The following is a 15,252-nucleotide window of genomic DNA, read 5'->3' on the forward strand; positions in this document are numbered from 1 at the left end:
TCTATAATATTCAGCGATGGCACCCAGTTTTGTTTCCCTGACATACAGAAAGACAGAATGGAAATGCAGCTCATAATTACCAGGCATTTATCCTAGCAAATGTAACATTATCATCATTATCATGGAATAGAAACTGTCATTTATTGACAGTGTTTCTGCTTGTTCAACAAAATGTCTTCGATTTCAGTAGCATTGCAGTTTGGCAAAGAATAGTTTCTGAATTATCTTTGTTACCGTTTTGAATTGCTGGCACATTTAAGACACCCACCCACCCACCCATTCAAATAATATTTCAAAGCAAAATTAATGTTTGATATAAAATAACAGTTGTGCCGTAAATGTGGAAAAATAGCCTACAAAAAATAAGTATAAAAGTGATCTCAGATTTATGAATATGTTTCATATAAACAAGTCCAGGTGACTAATCTGTGTGTTAGAAATGGCCCTTGGTAGGCTGTGTAACAACAGTACATCACATTTTTCACAGTTTACAATAACACAGATTCACAATGTGATGACATCTTATATAAGAAAAATAGTATTTTACAAACTATACATTTGGCATCTATTTTTAGATTATTTTCTATTTCTTTTTCAGTTCCTTTTTTCTTTTTCCTTTTTTCTTTTCTTACAAAATAGTGCAAAATTACAGTGCGTTAATAGAAGATTTTGCAAATCCTAATAAAAAGTCAGTATTTTTAACTGTTTTGTTCATTCACTGGAAACAGTTTGGCACGTTAGGATTTTGTATAGATGGAAAAACTTCTCACTTTCTTCTCTTCAGTATATCCACTGAATCTTTAAAACATTAAATTGCACCAAGGGAGTTAGTTTTCCAAACTTTTAAATCTCATTTCTTAGAGCATGTGTGTTACAAAACAAAACAGCAAAGGAAAATGCAGATTTTATGGTTAATTTATTTGCCTAACAGCATTTATCAGACTGGCTTTTCCTGTCATGATGTAAAGAAAAGGACTGAAGGGAACATTTTTTGTCTAGTGACTGCTGAAGTGTTAGGTACAGCTTCAAGGCTCTATGGAAATTTTATCACAAATTTGTATGTATTAATGTTGGTTTACCACATATCTTTCAAATTTTGGTATCATGCATGTCCCTTTATCTGGATCCAAACAGGCTGTATCAAGTCAGGGGGATAAGATTTCTTCAAAGCCTGTATTTCACTGGAATGATTCATATAAAGAATAAAACCAAGTGCTTTTAATGCCAATTTGCAATGATTAAATCATTTTCCTAATAATTATTTAGTGAAGAATATTAATGAAAAGTTCCCCCAAGAATAAATACTTCATTTGTACAGACTGGCACTATATTTCAAAAAAATGCCAATATTCTTGTTACTTGGAATGCCTAAGTATTCTGCGTAATCGTAAACAGACATGGTACAGGCTGCAGGAGCGAGAGCATCCTCAGCCACCCCGTGAGTGTGCCGAGAAATGCACAGAAGATGTCAGACAAGTCTCGGTTCAGTTCTTTGCCTCCTTGGCTGAAATCAGGAGTGAGAAACCTGACTGAGGTCACCGAGTCATCTGCTAGAGGTTGCCATGCAGCGCTCTGTACCAACCTGCTCATAATTCAGGCTATTTACCTGGCGGTGAAAGGCTTTCTGCCACGTGAGCGAATCTTTGAACTATTTATTCACTGCACAGAGACTGTTGGTTTCAGTTAATTGCATTGACAATATGGTGACATAAAAGATTCCCAATTAATTACCTTTCCAATAGAGTAATGAAGTGACTTTTTCCAATATGAAAACTGCAGGGTGATGTCTCTAGGCCTAATTATTTCTCATGAGTTTGTGGTTTTATCATCTGTATCATTCTGTGGCAGTTGTGCCGTGAATTAAAATTACTACTGCATGGTTTATTTAATCAATTTCTTGACATTTCTGTACCTTTTATGAACATATGTAACTGTATGAATTTTACACTGATTGTCTAAAGGTAGGCTTGGTTACAGCACTAGAACTGGTTATTCAAATATTAGAAGGGAAACATCTATGAATAAGAAGTTTGTTTTTCACCCCAGCTCCTGCCCTACTGATACAAGAATCTCCCAAATCACCTGCTGACTCCAATGGAAGATTTGCCTGAGCAAGGAGTGAAAGATGAAGCTGAAATAACTATTTTGTATGAATCATATTGATGGATTTCTAACATATAAAAATCACTTATATTAAAAACAAACAAACAAAACAGAACTGTCAGCCAATATTAATGAATAAGCCCACCAACTAGTAGATAAATAAATACTGTCTTCTGAACTCTCTTCTGAATAATGCACTAGTTTTTACCAAGGAAACACTTCAGTATTTGATTAACTTTCACCATTAGGTTTAATTAGGTCAGAAGCCTCCTTGTCAGCCTGCACAGGCACACTGTTTGTTCTCACTTTGCACGTGCAATTGTTCACTCGCAGAGTCTCATGTGGGCTCAAACAAATATTTTCCTCCAAGGGAAAAATCAGGTATGGCTGAGATGGACCGTCTCTAGGACACATTCAGTCCAGATTAAAAGGATGTACTCATGACTAGATTTTATGCTTTCTTCCTAGGACAGTCCTCAAAAAACTATCTATCTCAGCAAGCCTCAGCTTCTCTCAGCTCCTCTCAGCTCCTCATACGATGTGCGAGTTCGCTCACCCGGCCCAGCACAGGCCGGCTGTAAGGTGGAGTGCCGTGCTGAGTAGATAGCAGGAGGCGATGGTGGCACACACAGTACGCTGAAGCAGAAGACAAGGGCCAAGGTATATTGGATGGACACTAAGCGAGAATTAGTCCGCATGATTTTCAGTGTGGAGTAGCCGGTCCACTCGCAGGATGGACACACATGATGCAAAGGAGGCCACACAAATTGGCCTCTGTTGGCTATGGACTGTGCTGTCAGGCACAATTCCCAAAGGCAATAAAAACATGCTGTTTGAATCCCCAATGAATTAAAGAGTTTAAGATGCTCTTAAATTTAAGCACGCGCTTTAGTCTCGTGGTCATATTCATGTGCTTAAGGTCTTTCTTGAATAAAGTTCAGAAAGTATTGTTGTATGAGGACATGAAAGACTACTTCAAAATCAAAAAAGAAAAGGAAATAAGAATAAGGATTCTTGAAGTCAGATAAGAAATACGATTATCGTACTGACAGACTACACTCTTCCCCCGGAATGTTCTTTTTCATCTAATAAAAGAGATAACACAAGGCCGACAGGAGTCCCTTGCTTGAATAATCAGCAAAAGTTATTGGTTATTTACCTGAAGCTTGCTTGATTAGAGATGGGAGAAAATTATGTCTTTTTTATGTTTTTTAAAGCCCTGTTTGAGAAGCAAACATGAGTAGCTAGAAACAGTAAGTAGCTGTTTATTGCCCTCAGCAGTGCCAATTTCCCGTACCTTGCTCAGCTTGCACGAACTCTACAAATCCCCACATTCATGCTCGCTCAGTCCAACTTTCATTTGATTTGATATGTTTCTTAAAAGACAAAGATGTTGCTGGCTGTGTCTCGCACATTCTGTGGGCCTCGCTCAGGCTGCTTGTTCACTGTGAGCACAGCCATCTCGGATGGCAAGAGGTATTCAAAGCATCTGGCAACCAGGATTCGTTAAGGAACGGAGATCTCACACTGAGCAAGAGCTGCTGTGGACATTGAGTGTCTGTGAAATGAAAGGAAAACTCTGCTTTAGAAGGATCTGCCGCATCAGAACATCTGATGTCTGTTCACATTCAGTGGGTTAGCAATGCATCTGCAGTTAGTATTTCATCTGTTTTGGGTCTGATTTTCCACGCTGAGAAAGGCAGTAATGTTCATAGCTCAGTGCACGAGAGAGAGCCTAAAAAGATCCAAGAGCAGCCATTGTAAAAGAAAGAATAATGATTATTCTCTGTCTTCAGTGACTGCCAAGTTAACTTGTGACAAGCGAATATGCAACATTATTGTGGGCTGGCAAATAAATAAACTGAATGCCTGAAATAAAATTGTTCAGAAAATAGTAAGAATCGGTGTGATTTCTCATCTTTCATTTCTGTTTTCTTGTGCGACTATCTTCTTTTGCCAGTGGTACCAAGGCATAAATAATACCTTGTCCTCTATTTTAACCGATTCCATGTAGTTTACCCTTCCATAATTAATTGGTTTTGCCCATTTTCCTTCACAGTGATTTACTATATGAGTCTATTTATACTGGCTGTTCACGTAGGATAGTTCACCGAAGGAGCACAGACATAACAACGCTTAATATTATACATAGACTGGAATCAGTCTTCTGTGAGTTATGTGTGTAGGTCTAGGTAGACTGCCTTTATGCATGCATGGAGTCCAGATGTTTTACATCCATTGCTTTACATCATTTACCACCTAGGCTGGACATGCCTGAAGATGCTTCATCTTCTATCAGCAAAGCTTTTTATGTCCAGAACTTCTTAAGGCTGGATACCTGTAGATCACCTTCAGATCTTCATAATATTGCTGGCTCACTTATGTTCCAGTCCACACTCTTCAAGAATGTCAAGATGAGGCATTAGGGTCATGTCTTTTGTTTAGGATTTGATCATGATTCTTGGTCATTTCAATCAGGATTAGATTTCTCTCCTGTTTTATTAATTTTTGAAACAATTTTGTCAATGCATCCTGAATGCAAAGTATGCAAGCCTTGTGTGGATTTTATGTGAAGAGAACAACTCTCTTTCCAGTTCCAGCAAAAGACTTTCACATTTCTTAAAATTCAGCACAAGATTAGACATGCTGACTGGATCTAGTGCTCACAGAGGTAATGACATTACTTACAGGCTTAAAATTTAGCATACATTTCAAAACTTTCCTGTGTATGCACCAATTGATATTTGTAGTAACAAGTCATGTATCTTATTATTGTGCTTACTTGTTATTAGTAGAAGAATTTATCAGTTGAATCCTGATGCCAAGAAACAAGTCTGATTTGACATAAGTCCTTGTAACACACAGCACAACTCCCATTATCTGAAATGAGGAATGAAATAAGGGACTGTGCATGTTCATCAAGGGGTGAATGTATTTCCACGGAGATCAATGCAAAGAACTTCCAAATTCCAGCATCAAGGGAATCAGATTATCCAGCCAAAGCAGTGACATATTCAGTGGCTGAGTATTTCACAGCCCTCCTGAAAACAAAAGGTATGATGTCCTGTAAGACAAACTGCAGGTGATAGCAGCTTGCCTTCAAAATGATACAAATACTACTCACATTACAGCCATGTCAGTGCTTTGTTTTTAGAAGGCTGGGTTTCATTATATTGCATTAGTATGCAAGGTAAACTTATCTTGTTTCACACTGGAATGCTGGTGAGTTTAGGAGGTTTACTGTGTATTGCAAGCTAGTTTTCAAAGACAGCAATGAATAGTATAAATAAATATCTGGATCAGAAAACAGCTTCGAAAGCCATAGGGAGAGCACAAATTTTTCTATAACCTTTCTGTGAAGTTTCCTGTTTTAGAAATGTAACGACATTACTCTTACAACCTTCTGTGTTTCTATTCCATCCTGGGGTAAAAAAAGTATCTGACAAATCACCTTATCTTTTGCTAAATGTTTATCACTGTTTATTCCTTATTCTGTGACTTCAGCAACACTGTTGTCTGCAAATTTAATCTTGAGTACTTGATCAACTGCTTTGCTTGATCAAGGTCTTATACATCACTTAACCTGAAGTTTTTCCAGTTAAACTTTTTTTTTTTTTTAATAGAAGGTGTGATTTGTAACATTTTGACCTGAAAAAACAAACTTATTGGCTTTCACTTGATACCAAAACTTATCCATACATCTATGTCATTAAACCAACATTGTACATGTGAATATACATAACAATCAGATATTTAAGTCTTAGTTGAAAGAAAAAGGTAATAAAATCAAATGATGCATGTTAAAAACAGAAATTTTAAACAATCATGACAATCATCACATTTTCACATGTGCTATCAGAGCAAATATTCCAATTTAATAGCAACTGCTGCTCTTAAGACTCCGTTTGTTTATACCTGTGGCATAAAATATTTTCAAAAACCAAAACTCATTAGCTTTATAACTTGAATGGTTGAATATGTCAGCCTGATAACTTATTTACTGAATTTCAATATATTTATTTCATAAAATAAAATGTTTGGTCATTTTTTTCCACATTCGTGAGACACAACAGCAAGTTGTCCAGGTACAATTAAAGTTCAACAGATCTTTATAGAATTGGGGAAAAATTCACAGTTATTCAAGAAATTACATGAGAGAAATTGCTGAAATTTCTCAACAAGCTATTTCTAAAAATCCATTATTACCAACTGAATTCAGTTGAGGAGGCTGATGTCACCAAATCTGTGTGTTAAAATCTGTTTAGCTATCTCTGTATCAGTATAACACCATTTACAGCCCTGGTTTGGGTAAACAGTACTTGAGACACGATGACACTTAAGGACATGCTACATTTAAATACACTAAAAAATTGGGTGAGTCTGGGCTTTGGTCACTAAGGTTGTCCATCTTCTCTATATCTGACTCCTTTATTGTTTGGAGGATAAGAAAAGACATATTCTTAAAGTAACTTAATGGAGCTGTCTGTTAGGAAACATTTTTAGAAAAAAAGACTATCTACTATTGTAACACCTTTTAAAACTCTGTTTTTAAGTTCATTGCCTTTAAAAATGGGTGCAATTGATCACACTGGAATAACGGTAGGTGTTGAACTTTACTGTGTTCTTAAAATGTAACATGAACCATAAAAGAACTTGTACCTTTTAAATATTACACACATTTCAGACTGGAACAGCAATTTATGTTCTTAAAATTCTCTCTGGCATTTAAAAGTTGTGTCCTCATTTTCCAAATAGGTTAAACAGCAAATGAAATGTTAAAAATAAAAAAGAAGTGTTAAAAATGACTACTTTAAGTGTACAAATGGGACATATTTCACAGAAAATGTGGAAAATCTTTTTTAAAAATTATAGTAAACAATCAAATATTCTTCAGTGCACATAATTAGTATGCACATTATAATTTAAAACTGAGTATTGATGACTGCTGCTGCTGCTGATCTTTTAAAATCTCTTACAAAATATAAATAGGATAGCCAAAACAGGATAGCTGATAAACCATGACATAAGGTTCTCTTTTCCTTCTTTTATAACTTTTGCTTTCCTCTCCACTTGGACTGATGTTTCTTCTGGCTTCTTCAAAAAAGTGCAAACACACACACAAACAAGTTAATTCCAAAACCATTTTTCTAAATTTCCAATGGACTTGTATTCCTGGTGTCTTTTCACATGATCACAAGCAAGACATGCGTGTGATTCCCAGAACCTAGGAAGATGCACAGAGAAATCTTTCTTCCAGTTGAAATAACTAAGGTACATCTTGTTGTTTTTGTCGAGCATCAGAAGATATTCTGCCAGCTCTCTTGGGGAAAGAAAATCTTCCACATGTATGAAAGAGTCTGCTGGAATGTAATTCTCGTAGTTTTCTCTTGAAGGGCCCAGTACGACTGGTACTGATCCGGCCAGAAGAGCATTGTAAAGTTTCTCAGTAATGTAATCTTTGTGGACTGAATTTTCAAAGGAAAGGTAGAATTTGCAAGTGGAGATTGTTGGAATCAAGTTTTTATCATTGACGTAGTCTCCAAAGGCTTGTCCGTAGGTATGGATTTCAATGTATTTGCTAAGCTCATTGTAATACTTGACTCTAGCGTGCTCAGGGTTCCAGTTACTTACAACCCAACAGACCAAGTTTTCCTTACTTGGCACTTCAAATGTGAAGGAACTTGTACCGACCATCATGAAGCCATAAGGCACCTGAATATCTGAATCACGCCGGTAAGTCAGGGTCAGGTTGAATAGGTGTTCAATGCCACTCTTTTGTGGAGTATGAGTGGGAGACTCCAAGTTCATCCAAATCCATTTCTGGAATGGTGGCCTGGCTTGCTGAGGTAAATTAGTCAGATCCCAGCTAATGTCCCTGTGATGAATGAGAACAGCATGGGATTTGTTATATAGCGAGCGGTCAATAGTCAGATGGCACCCATGGATATTGAACATTGTTTGGCAGGATGTTAGATCGAATGTCTGACCAAACGGCCAAACCCAGATCAAAATAGTAGTCTCATTAAGATTATCAGTTTTGGAAGAAAAGAAGCTCTTCATTTTCAAAACTGAGCTGGCTGATTCTATAGGGCCAGAGATCCAGCTATTTGTTGGTTTAATATAAATTAGTATAAATGCCATGAAACAACCAAGGACAATGAAGATAATAAAAAATGGCCGGAAAATTCCTTTAGAAGTCGATGTCATAATTTGTTCTGAAGAAAAAGAGAGGAAGAGAAAGAGAGAAAATAACATCAGGTATTAAATTACATATATATGTCCTATTAAAGCAAGACAACATCAGACATCAAAATGGGTAGCACTTCAATATCACTGAGCTGTAACCGCAGAAATTTCCTTTGAGTGGAGAGAGTGTGGATTCCTTCTTGCTATTCTTGACAAATTATTGGATAATGCTGTATTTCTTCTCTTCACATTAGAAAATAATTGACATAAATCAAAAGCAGGATTTTAATCCATCTCGTACTTGATATAAATCAGTATGTATCTTGAAAAGTCTTTTTGCTTAAAACCTAGGCCAAGAGTTTGAGAGACACACAAGACAGACAAAATCACCCTTTTATTCTGTTCTTTTGTCTGCGTAAGGGAAAACATGCTGCAGATTTGGTCTGTGCATATTTGTGTGTATATACGTATGGAAGAGATAGGATTAGAGGACTGAAAAAGGAAGGTACTGTAACTTTTAATTCTGTAATCAATAAGACTGTTAGAAAACTACTTCATGTCTGATGGCTACACAGGGATGAACATTCATAGGGATGAACACTCTCACTTCTCCAGAGGGCTCCTAAAATAGCTAGAGAAGGAAAGCAGCAATAGAGGTTCTCAGCTCTTCTGCTCCCATATGCAGCCTCACATAGTTCCCATGTAAAGATAAATGAGTAAAAAGATGTCCTTAAATATTTGATTATGTTTTTATGCCACAGCCCTGTGTTAAAAATTAGGAAAAGTAGAGAGATGCTGCATATTTGTGAGGTACCATTTTTTCCATGGGGAAAAAGGGATGAGGAGTTCATGTAGCCTCCTTTGTCCTCTTTCTCATTGTCTCTTCATAAGAGCAGTAATAAATCTCTTTCCAGAACTTCTTGTCTGTATGGTTCTCATGAAACCTAGCAAAGTTAGAAGTTGCTTATTGCTAACCTTTGCTCCTGAACATAGCCCTAGAACTCAGAAGTGTCCTAATAATAAAAACAGTTAACCACGTAAATAGCAATGTGACATACAAGGAAAAAAGAGTGGAAGTCAGTTACCGAAAAGAAATGCTCTGAATATACTGGCCTATTGTTGAAAGGGAATTCTGCAGTGCATTTCAATGGTGATATAAGTTGGCTGGCTTTCCTTTTCTGCATATTTTTCAGTTATTTGTGGTTTGGTTATCTTTACTAGCTAGCTCCACAAAAATTTTTGTAGAAATCCCACCCCTAAATACATAGATAAAGTATATAATATGTAAAAATCAACCAGATAAATAATTCAAAATCACAGAAAGCAGAAAGAGATTTTCAGGCCTTTTAAGCCAGTTTCATAGCATATCTCCTCTAACCTGTGAAATAAGTGTTTAAATTCAGAACGAAGACATAGTGTAATGTGATTCAGAGGTCCATCACTGCAACGTAACTTTGCTGCTTTGTGAGCATTAAAAACTGATGTGTGAGTGTAGCACTACAGTTACAACAAAAATGTTTTCACATTCATCGTTGAAGAAAGGAAAAAGGAGGGAACATCATGCTTAGCTTTACTCTAACATTACATCCTGAGAAAAAGGGAATTTGCCATGTCTCCCCTCTTTTGGGAAGGCAGATGGTCTTAATTCTGGTTTTAGTTATTGTGGTAAGTTAACTGTGGCTGCCTGTCAGACACCAACCCAGCTGATTTCTCACTCCTCCTCCTCAGCATGACAGGGGGAGAAAATAAGACTAAAATCTCATGGGTCGAGGTAAGGGCAAGGAGATCACTCACCAATTACTGTCACAGACAAAACAGACTCACTTAGGGGAAAATTAATGTAATTTATTGCCAATTAAAATAGATTTGGATAGTGAGAAACAAAGACAAAAGTTAAAATAATACCTCCCCCCCAAACTTCTTCCCAGGCTCAACTTTCTCCTTCATTCCTGACTCCTCTACCTCCTCCCTGGCCCTGAACAGTGCAGAGGGATGGGGAATGGAGGCTTGCACTTAGTCCACAGAGGATCCCCTCGGCCGCTCCTTCCTCCTCACACTTCTCCCCTGCTCCAACATGGGTCCTTCCCATGGGATACAGTCCCTTCAGGGAAAAAACCTCTGCTGCTACGTGGGCTCTCCATGGGCTGCCGTTCCTTCGGGACATATCCCCCTGCTCTGGCATGGGGAACATCTCAGGCTGCAGTGTGGATACCTCTTCCACCATGGTCCCCTGTGGGCTGCAGGGGAATCTCTGCTCCACTGCCTGGAGCAACTCCTCCTTCTCTGACCTTGGGGCTCACAGGGTTGTTTCTCAAATTTTTTCCTTTTGTTCCTCACTGCTTGTCCCTTTCTCACACACGCTTTCCCAGAGGAGCCACCGTCTTGGCTGCTGGGCTCAGCCGTGCCCTGCGGTGGGGTTGGCTGGATCCGGCTGGAACCGGCCATGTCCAGCATGGGGCATCCCCGGCCTCTCCAGAGCACGGATACTCAATATGTTTATACAAAATATAGTAGCGAGTTGACTCTGACTCTGTTGTCTTGGCCTCTTTCTTTTGGACATACTTTAGCAGGTCCTCTCTGCTTTCAGCAAAATGGTCCTGAAAGGAGTAAAGGGGAGGAACTGTTGTGTTCCTGCATCATCACATGGCAATTCTTGCTACATAGGAAATGGACAGATATTACTTATTCAGTTCTCTGCTTGAAATTCTAGTGTGTCCACGGTGTTGCATTTGTGTAGGAAGCTTTTGAATTGTAATGCCAATGTGAGGATAAACACATGCTGCCTAGAATACCAATATTAACATCTCACAATACTAAACAGGTGACTTTACCTATTTAATCCCTTCCAGATCTGTTTCCTCACATTGGTTTGCTGTCCTCTGAACTCATGTGTCCCCTACTGATGTGGGAACATGGAGCTTAGATTTTGCCTTTTGCCGAAACACTAGCCTGCAGCCAGCATAGATTTTTTTAGTTTTCCATCCTGTGGATTCAGAGAACTGACTATTCATTATACAGACTCATATATCCATTAAGAGAAGCATAGGCATCACCAGCATGCTTCACTTTGAAGCTCTTGCTAACGGGATGGTGAAAAAGGGTTGTAAAAGCAAGACCCATTAAAACCTGGAATGAGAGGCTTGCAAGGAAGCAGCAGACCTGAGCAGACTTCTAAAAATACCACTTACCTATACCCCGAGGAACCGGACAGGGTTTTGCCATGAAATCCTATCTTTCTATTCCATTTTGTGGTAACTCCAGTAATAACGATTAAGACATGCACTGAGAATAGCAGTAATTTTTCATGATGAAGTGCTAACCTCAGAAGCAATAACTTCTGTGCTCCATAAAGCAGATTGAGGAACCTGTGGAATGGACCAGAAAACTCTGCCTTCGTGGCTTTTGGGACTGAGTCCTGTATGCAGTCAGGCGGTAGCATAAGGAAGGAATATGGTAAGCACCTATTGACAAATTCTATTTTCTTGAGACGTACCTTGTCCGTACTGCTCGGAAGTATATGTTGTATTTTTTTGTTTATCCACTAGAATTCATGCAATATTTTTTTCTTAATATTCTCCAAAGCATGGGTCTTTTCCATATTTATTTATTTCCTTTCATGTCCAATATAACCATCAATCTCCTGCTGTGATTCTCACTATAAAGGTGGCGCTAGGGGACGTTTGTTACAAGACATCCAGACAAGTAACCTTAGCTGACCCTTCCTCTTTCATGGCTTTCCTTCCACCACAGAAGCACAAATTTCCTTTTTGCAGATCCCCTCCCCCATGAAACTCTGGCATGCCAGGTTCTGAAAAGAAAACTTTGTCAAAGAAATGTGTTTACTGAGACTTTTGCCAAGTGGAGAAATTCGGTGTTTTTGATAGTTTTGTTATAAAGCACATTTCAGAGTGTTGTGGCATAGCAAGTATTTTCTAGTTGCTTTTTTTCCAGGTTGAAAGCGTAGTATTTCATCAGTACAAGACTATTTTTCTCAGTACAAAACTTAGCAAGGCTCCTTTTTAAGTGCAAAAGTTGGCATTCCATCAGTAAGCAACTCCATTTAGCGGCAACACAAACAGGGAGATAGTAACAGGGTACCAGTAGCGTTAACCCCAAGCACACCAGGCAAGACTTGCAAAAATCTATCTGTTCTGTGAATGCACCACGCTCACTAAGAAATAAAATGGAGTTTTATGGGAATTGTTTGGCTTCATTACAACAGTGACTTCTCAGTCATTTCATTCATTTTCTGGTTATGCAACACTGCAGGAGGGAGAAGATATAACCTTTTTGGTCAATGATACCAACGCCTGTTTCCCTGGTATATTTTTACACACCAGTTTTTCTGGTATACCCTCAAAGTTTTGCCAGTAGCCCAAAATATATCACTTCCTGCAGAGGTATAATTTTCATTACTCGTCTAGTACTGAGACTTTCCAAAGGTCAAGGACAGTATTTTAAAATGAAGTTGGAGCAAAGATTTTTGAATTCATGGACACTGAATAATAAATAAAAAATCCCATTTGTTATGTTTCTCACCTTAGAATTCTTAATTGTTTAGGGCTCTTCATCATCACTAGGTCTCAGGATAAATCAAGACGAAATACTTAACAACCTCACGATAGTCTCTGAGGATCACTCCTGGGATCAAACTGTGCATTTCTGGCACAGAGGACTAAGCAAGATTGAGGAGCAGGACACGGAGGCAAACAGAGGTGTCAGAGGTAGACCCATTTAGAAGCAGACATCTAGCTAGGTAGATACTCCAGGACTATTAAAAGGACAGACGAGTGCAGTGGGATCTGGTAGGAATCACAAGCAAACAACTGCTATTGTTAGAAAGAAGGCTCATCTGAAATGGCTCTTCCTGCCCTCTGGCATCTTTCATCAGCCTAGGCCATGGCATGTCTGCATTTATGCTAAGAGCTGTGTTTGCTTAGACCACACTTCGAATTAGCTGGAGCTTTTTCACCTGCAGTATTACAAGAAAACTGATTGCCTCAGGATAGTCTGAGTGTGACTTCTTATCTCCAAGACACTGCTGTGTGGTCATGACCCAAACTACTTTAGCTGTCTGAGACTGAAGAATGCTTCTTTTTACTGGAATTAACTCTCACCGCTCCCACTTATGCCTTCTCTGTAGCAAATGGAATGGTGTTTTTCCCCCCCCCAACTATCCAAACATGGGCTTGCTTCCATGCCTTTCCACGCCTGTCCCACAGATTTTTGAAAGCAGCCCAGTATGAAAGAGCTCAACAGAACTGCGTACAGTTAAAGGCTGAAAGCTGAATGAGCTGTTAATCTCAGACTGCATATTTTTATTCTATTGTTCGCAACATTCTGTTTCTTCCCCTCTCCACCTCCTTTATTTTCGGGTTATTTGTTCAATTCCTCAGATTCCGTTTTCATGTATTTGTACTTTGAGAACAGTATAGTCTCATTTTATTTGACAGTGGTAATTTTTATTTTGAACAGTTTTAGAAAAATTATCTAAGAGCACCCTGAGGACAGGTAGCCATTAAGATGGATTGCTTAGGGATGGAGCTGAACCTGTCACTGGAGACTGTTAAGAACAGGTTAGACAAGCACCAGTAAGCAAGGAGAGATCAGATTCTGCCCCCAGGTCCTAGAGCTGGGCTAGATGACCTCACACGAATCCTTCCAGCCTTGTGATCAGTGATAATATTAAACTGAGATTCTTGTAAATTGCACCTGATAAAAATGCAAGCCATCAGTTTAAAACTGCAAAGAATTGCTGAATAAATGAGTAAAATTCCCCCATTTTGAAACTTGCCTTGAAAACTGTGAAATAACCATACTCTACACAGTGAAAATGTGAAGGAAACTGAAAAATTGCATGGACAACAGCAACAACAACAAAGTCCCTATTTTCAAAGGCAAACTGTAAAGCTTTCTGTCAATTGCTAGCTGGAGTACTGCTGCTTTTTTGAGAATCTCTGAATCTTGTCCCCTCAGGCCTTGCTAAGGAAAACCCTATTCTCAGCTCCCTTCTCCCAACTGCTGTGCAACACACAGTGTGCTGTTACGGCTCGGCAGCCCCCAGCCCTCCCCTGTGACTGTCATCTGTCCTCTCCTTCTCCCCACGGCAGTCGCACACTGTCACTCTCCAGCTGCTTAGGCAACAGCTCAGTGGTTCCTTTCTGCGATCCAACTGTACAGCAAAAGGCATCAGCCAGGGACACAGAGCCTCTCAGAATAACCGAGAGAAATGCCTACAGCACTGCTGTCCATACCAGAGTGACCGTATCCCCACCCCTACTGCCTCACATGAAAAAAAGAAAAAAAAAAAGTGGAATTATCCAAAAATTCTATCAGCAAGGAACTTTTCCAGACAATCTGGCATTAGTGTCAGGACACTCCACACTGCAGCTGTGTTGCTTTTTAATTATGAGCTTTTAGGTTTGTCTCAGAGGGAACATGAGTACTCTCCATTCCCTCCCTGGCACAACTGGAAAATACATGCATGCAAAGCGTCAGAAACCTCAGCAGCATTGCCAGACTTGGTAACATGCAGAGACAGGACCTTTCTTACCTTAACTTCCACGTTGGCTTGTCCACATCACAGCTAGTTTATGACCGATAGCGTTCTGTGAAAGGGGTGGTGGCTTTTCGTACTGTGCTGGCTACAGAAAAGGGAGTTTTTCACCGCAGTAGCTTTGTAGCAAACTTTATCTGCCTTGCTAGGAAAGTGCTTTTTATCTTCCTGAAGATAAAGTTCATCCTGGCTATGCAGCACAAGCCAGTCCACACTTCTTTCAAAAGCCCTGAAAAGGCTCTGCACCAAATGAAGCTGATCAAAGAAAAGCTGCTCCAGAAGCAAACCGTCTCTTTCTCCCTTCTTTCCATGTGGTCTGGGGACAGCAAACTGCTGTTCTCTCTGATTCTGCCAGAACTGCAGAAAAAGCTCTTCAGTAGCTTTGTGGCTGGCTTGTAAAACTGCAG

General features: G+C 39.1%; 1 protein-coding gene across 3 annotated transcripts in view; it reads right to left on the bottom strand.

Moving 5' to 3' along the window:
* Positions 1–288: 288 nt before the first annotated feature.
* FUT9 (fucosyltransferase 9) overlaps positions 289–15,252 on the bottom strand; it is a 119,831-nt gene continuing 104,867 nt past the window's right edge. For 2 of the 3 annotated variants that reach the window (XM_075414346.1, XM_075414347.1), the window contains one exon: positions 289–8,318. In XM_075414346.1, the coding sequence (XP_075270461.1) occupies positions 7,231–8,310 (1,080 nt within the window). In that variant the 5' untranslated portion in view covers positions 8,311–8,318 and the 3' untranslated portion in view covers positions 289–7,230. Of the gene's footprint in view, positions 8,319–14,842; positions 15,124–15,252 lie in introns of those variants that run through there. The other variant, XM_075414348.1, reaches the window with a different exon arrangement.

The sequence above is a fragment of the Opisthocomus hoazin genome, chromosome 2, assembly GCF_030867145.1.
Source record: "Opisthocomus hoazin isolate bOpiHoa1 chromosome 2, bOpiHoa1.hap1, whole genome shotgun sequence".
Taxonomy (NCBI): domain Eukaryota; kingdom Metazoa; phylum Chordata; class Aves; order Opisthocomiformes; family Opisthocomidae; genus Opisthocomus; species Opisthocomus hoazin.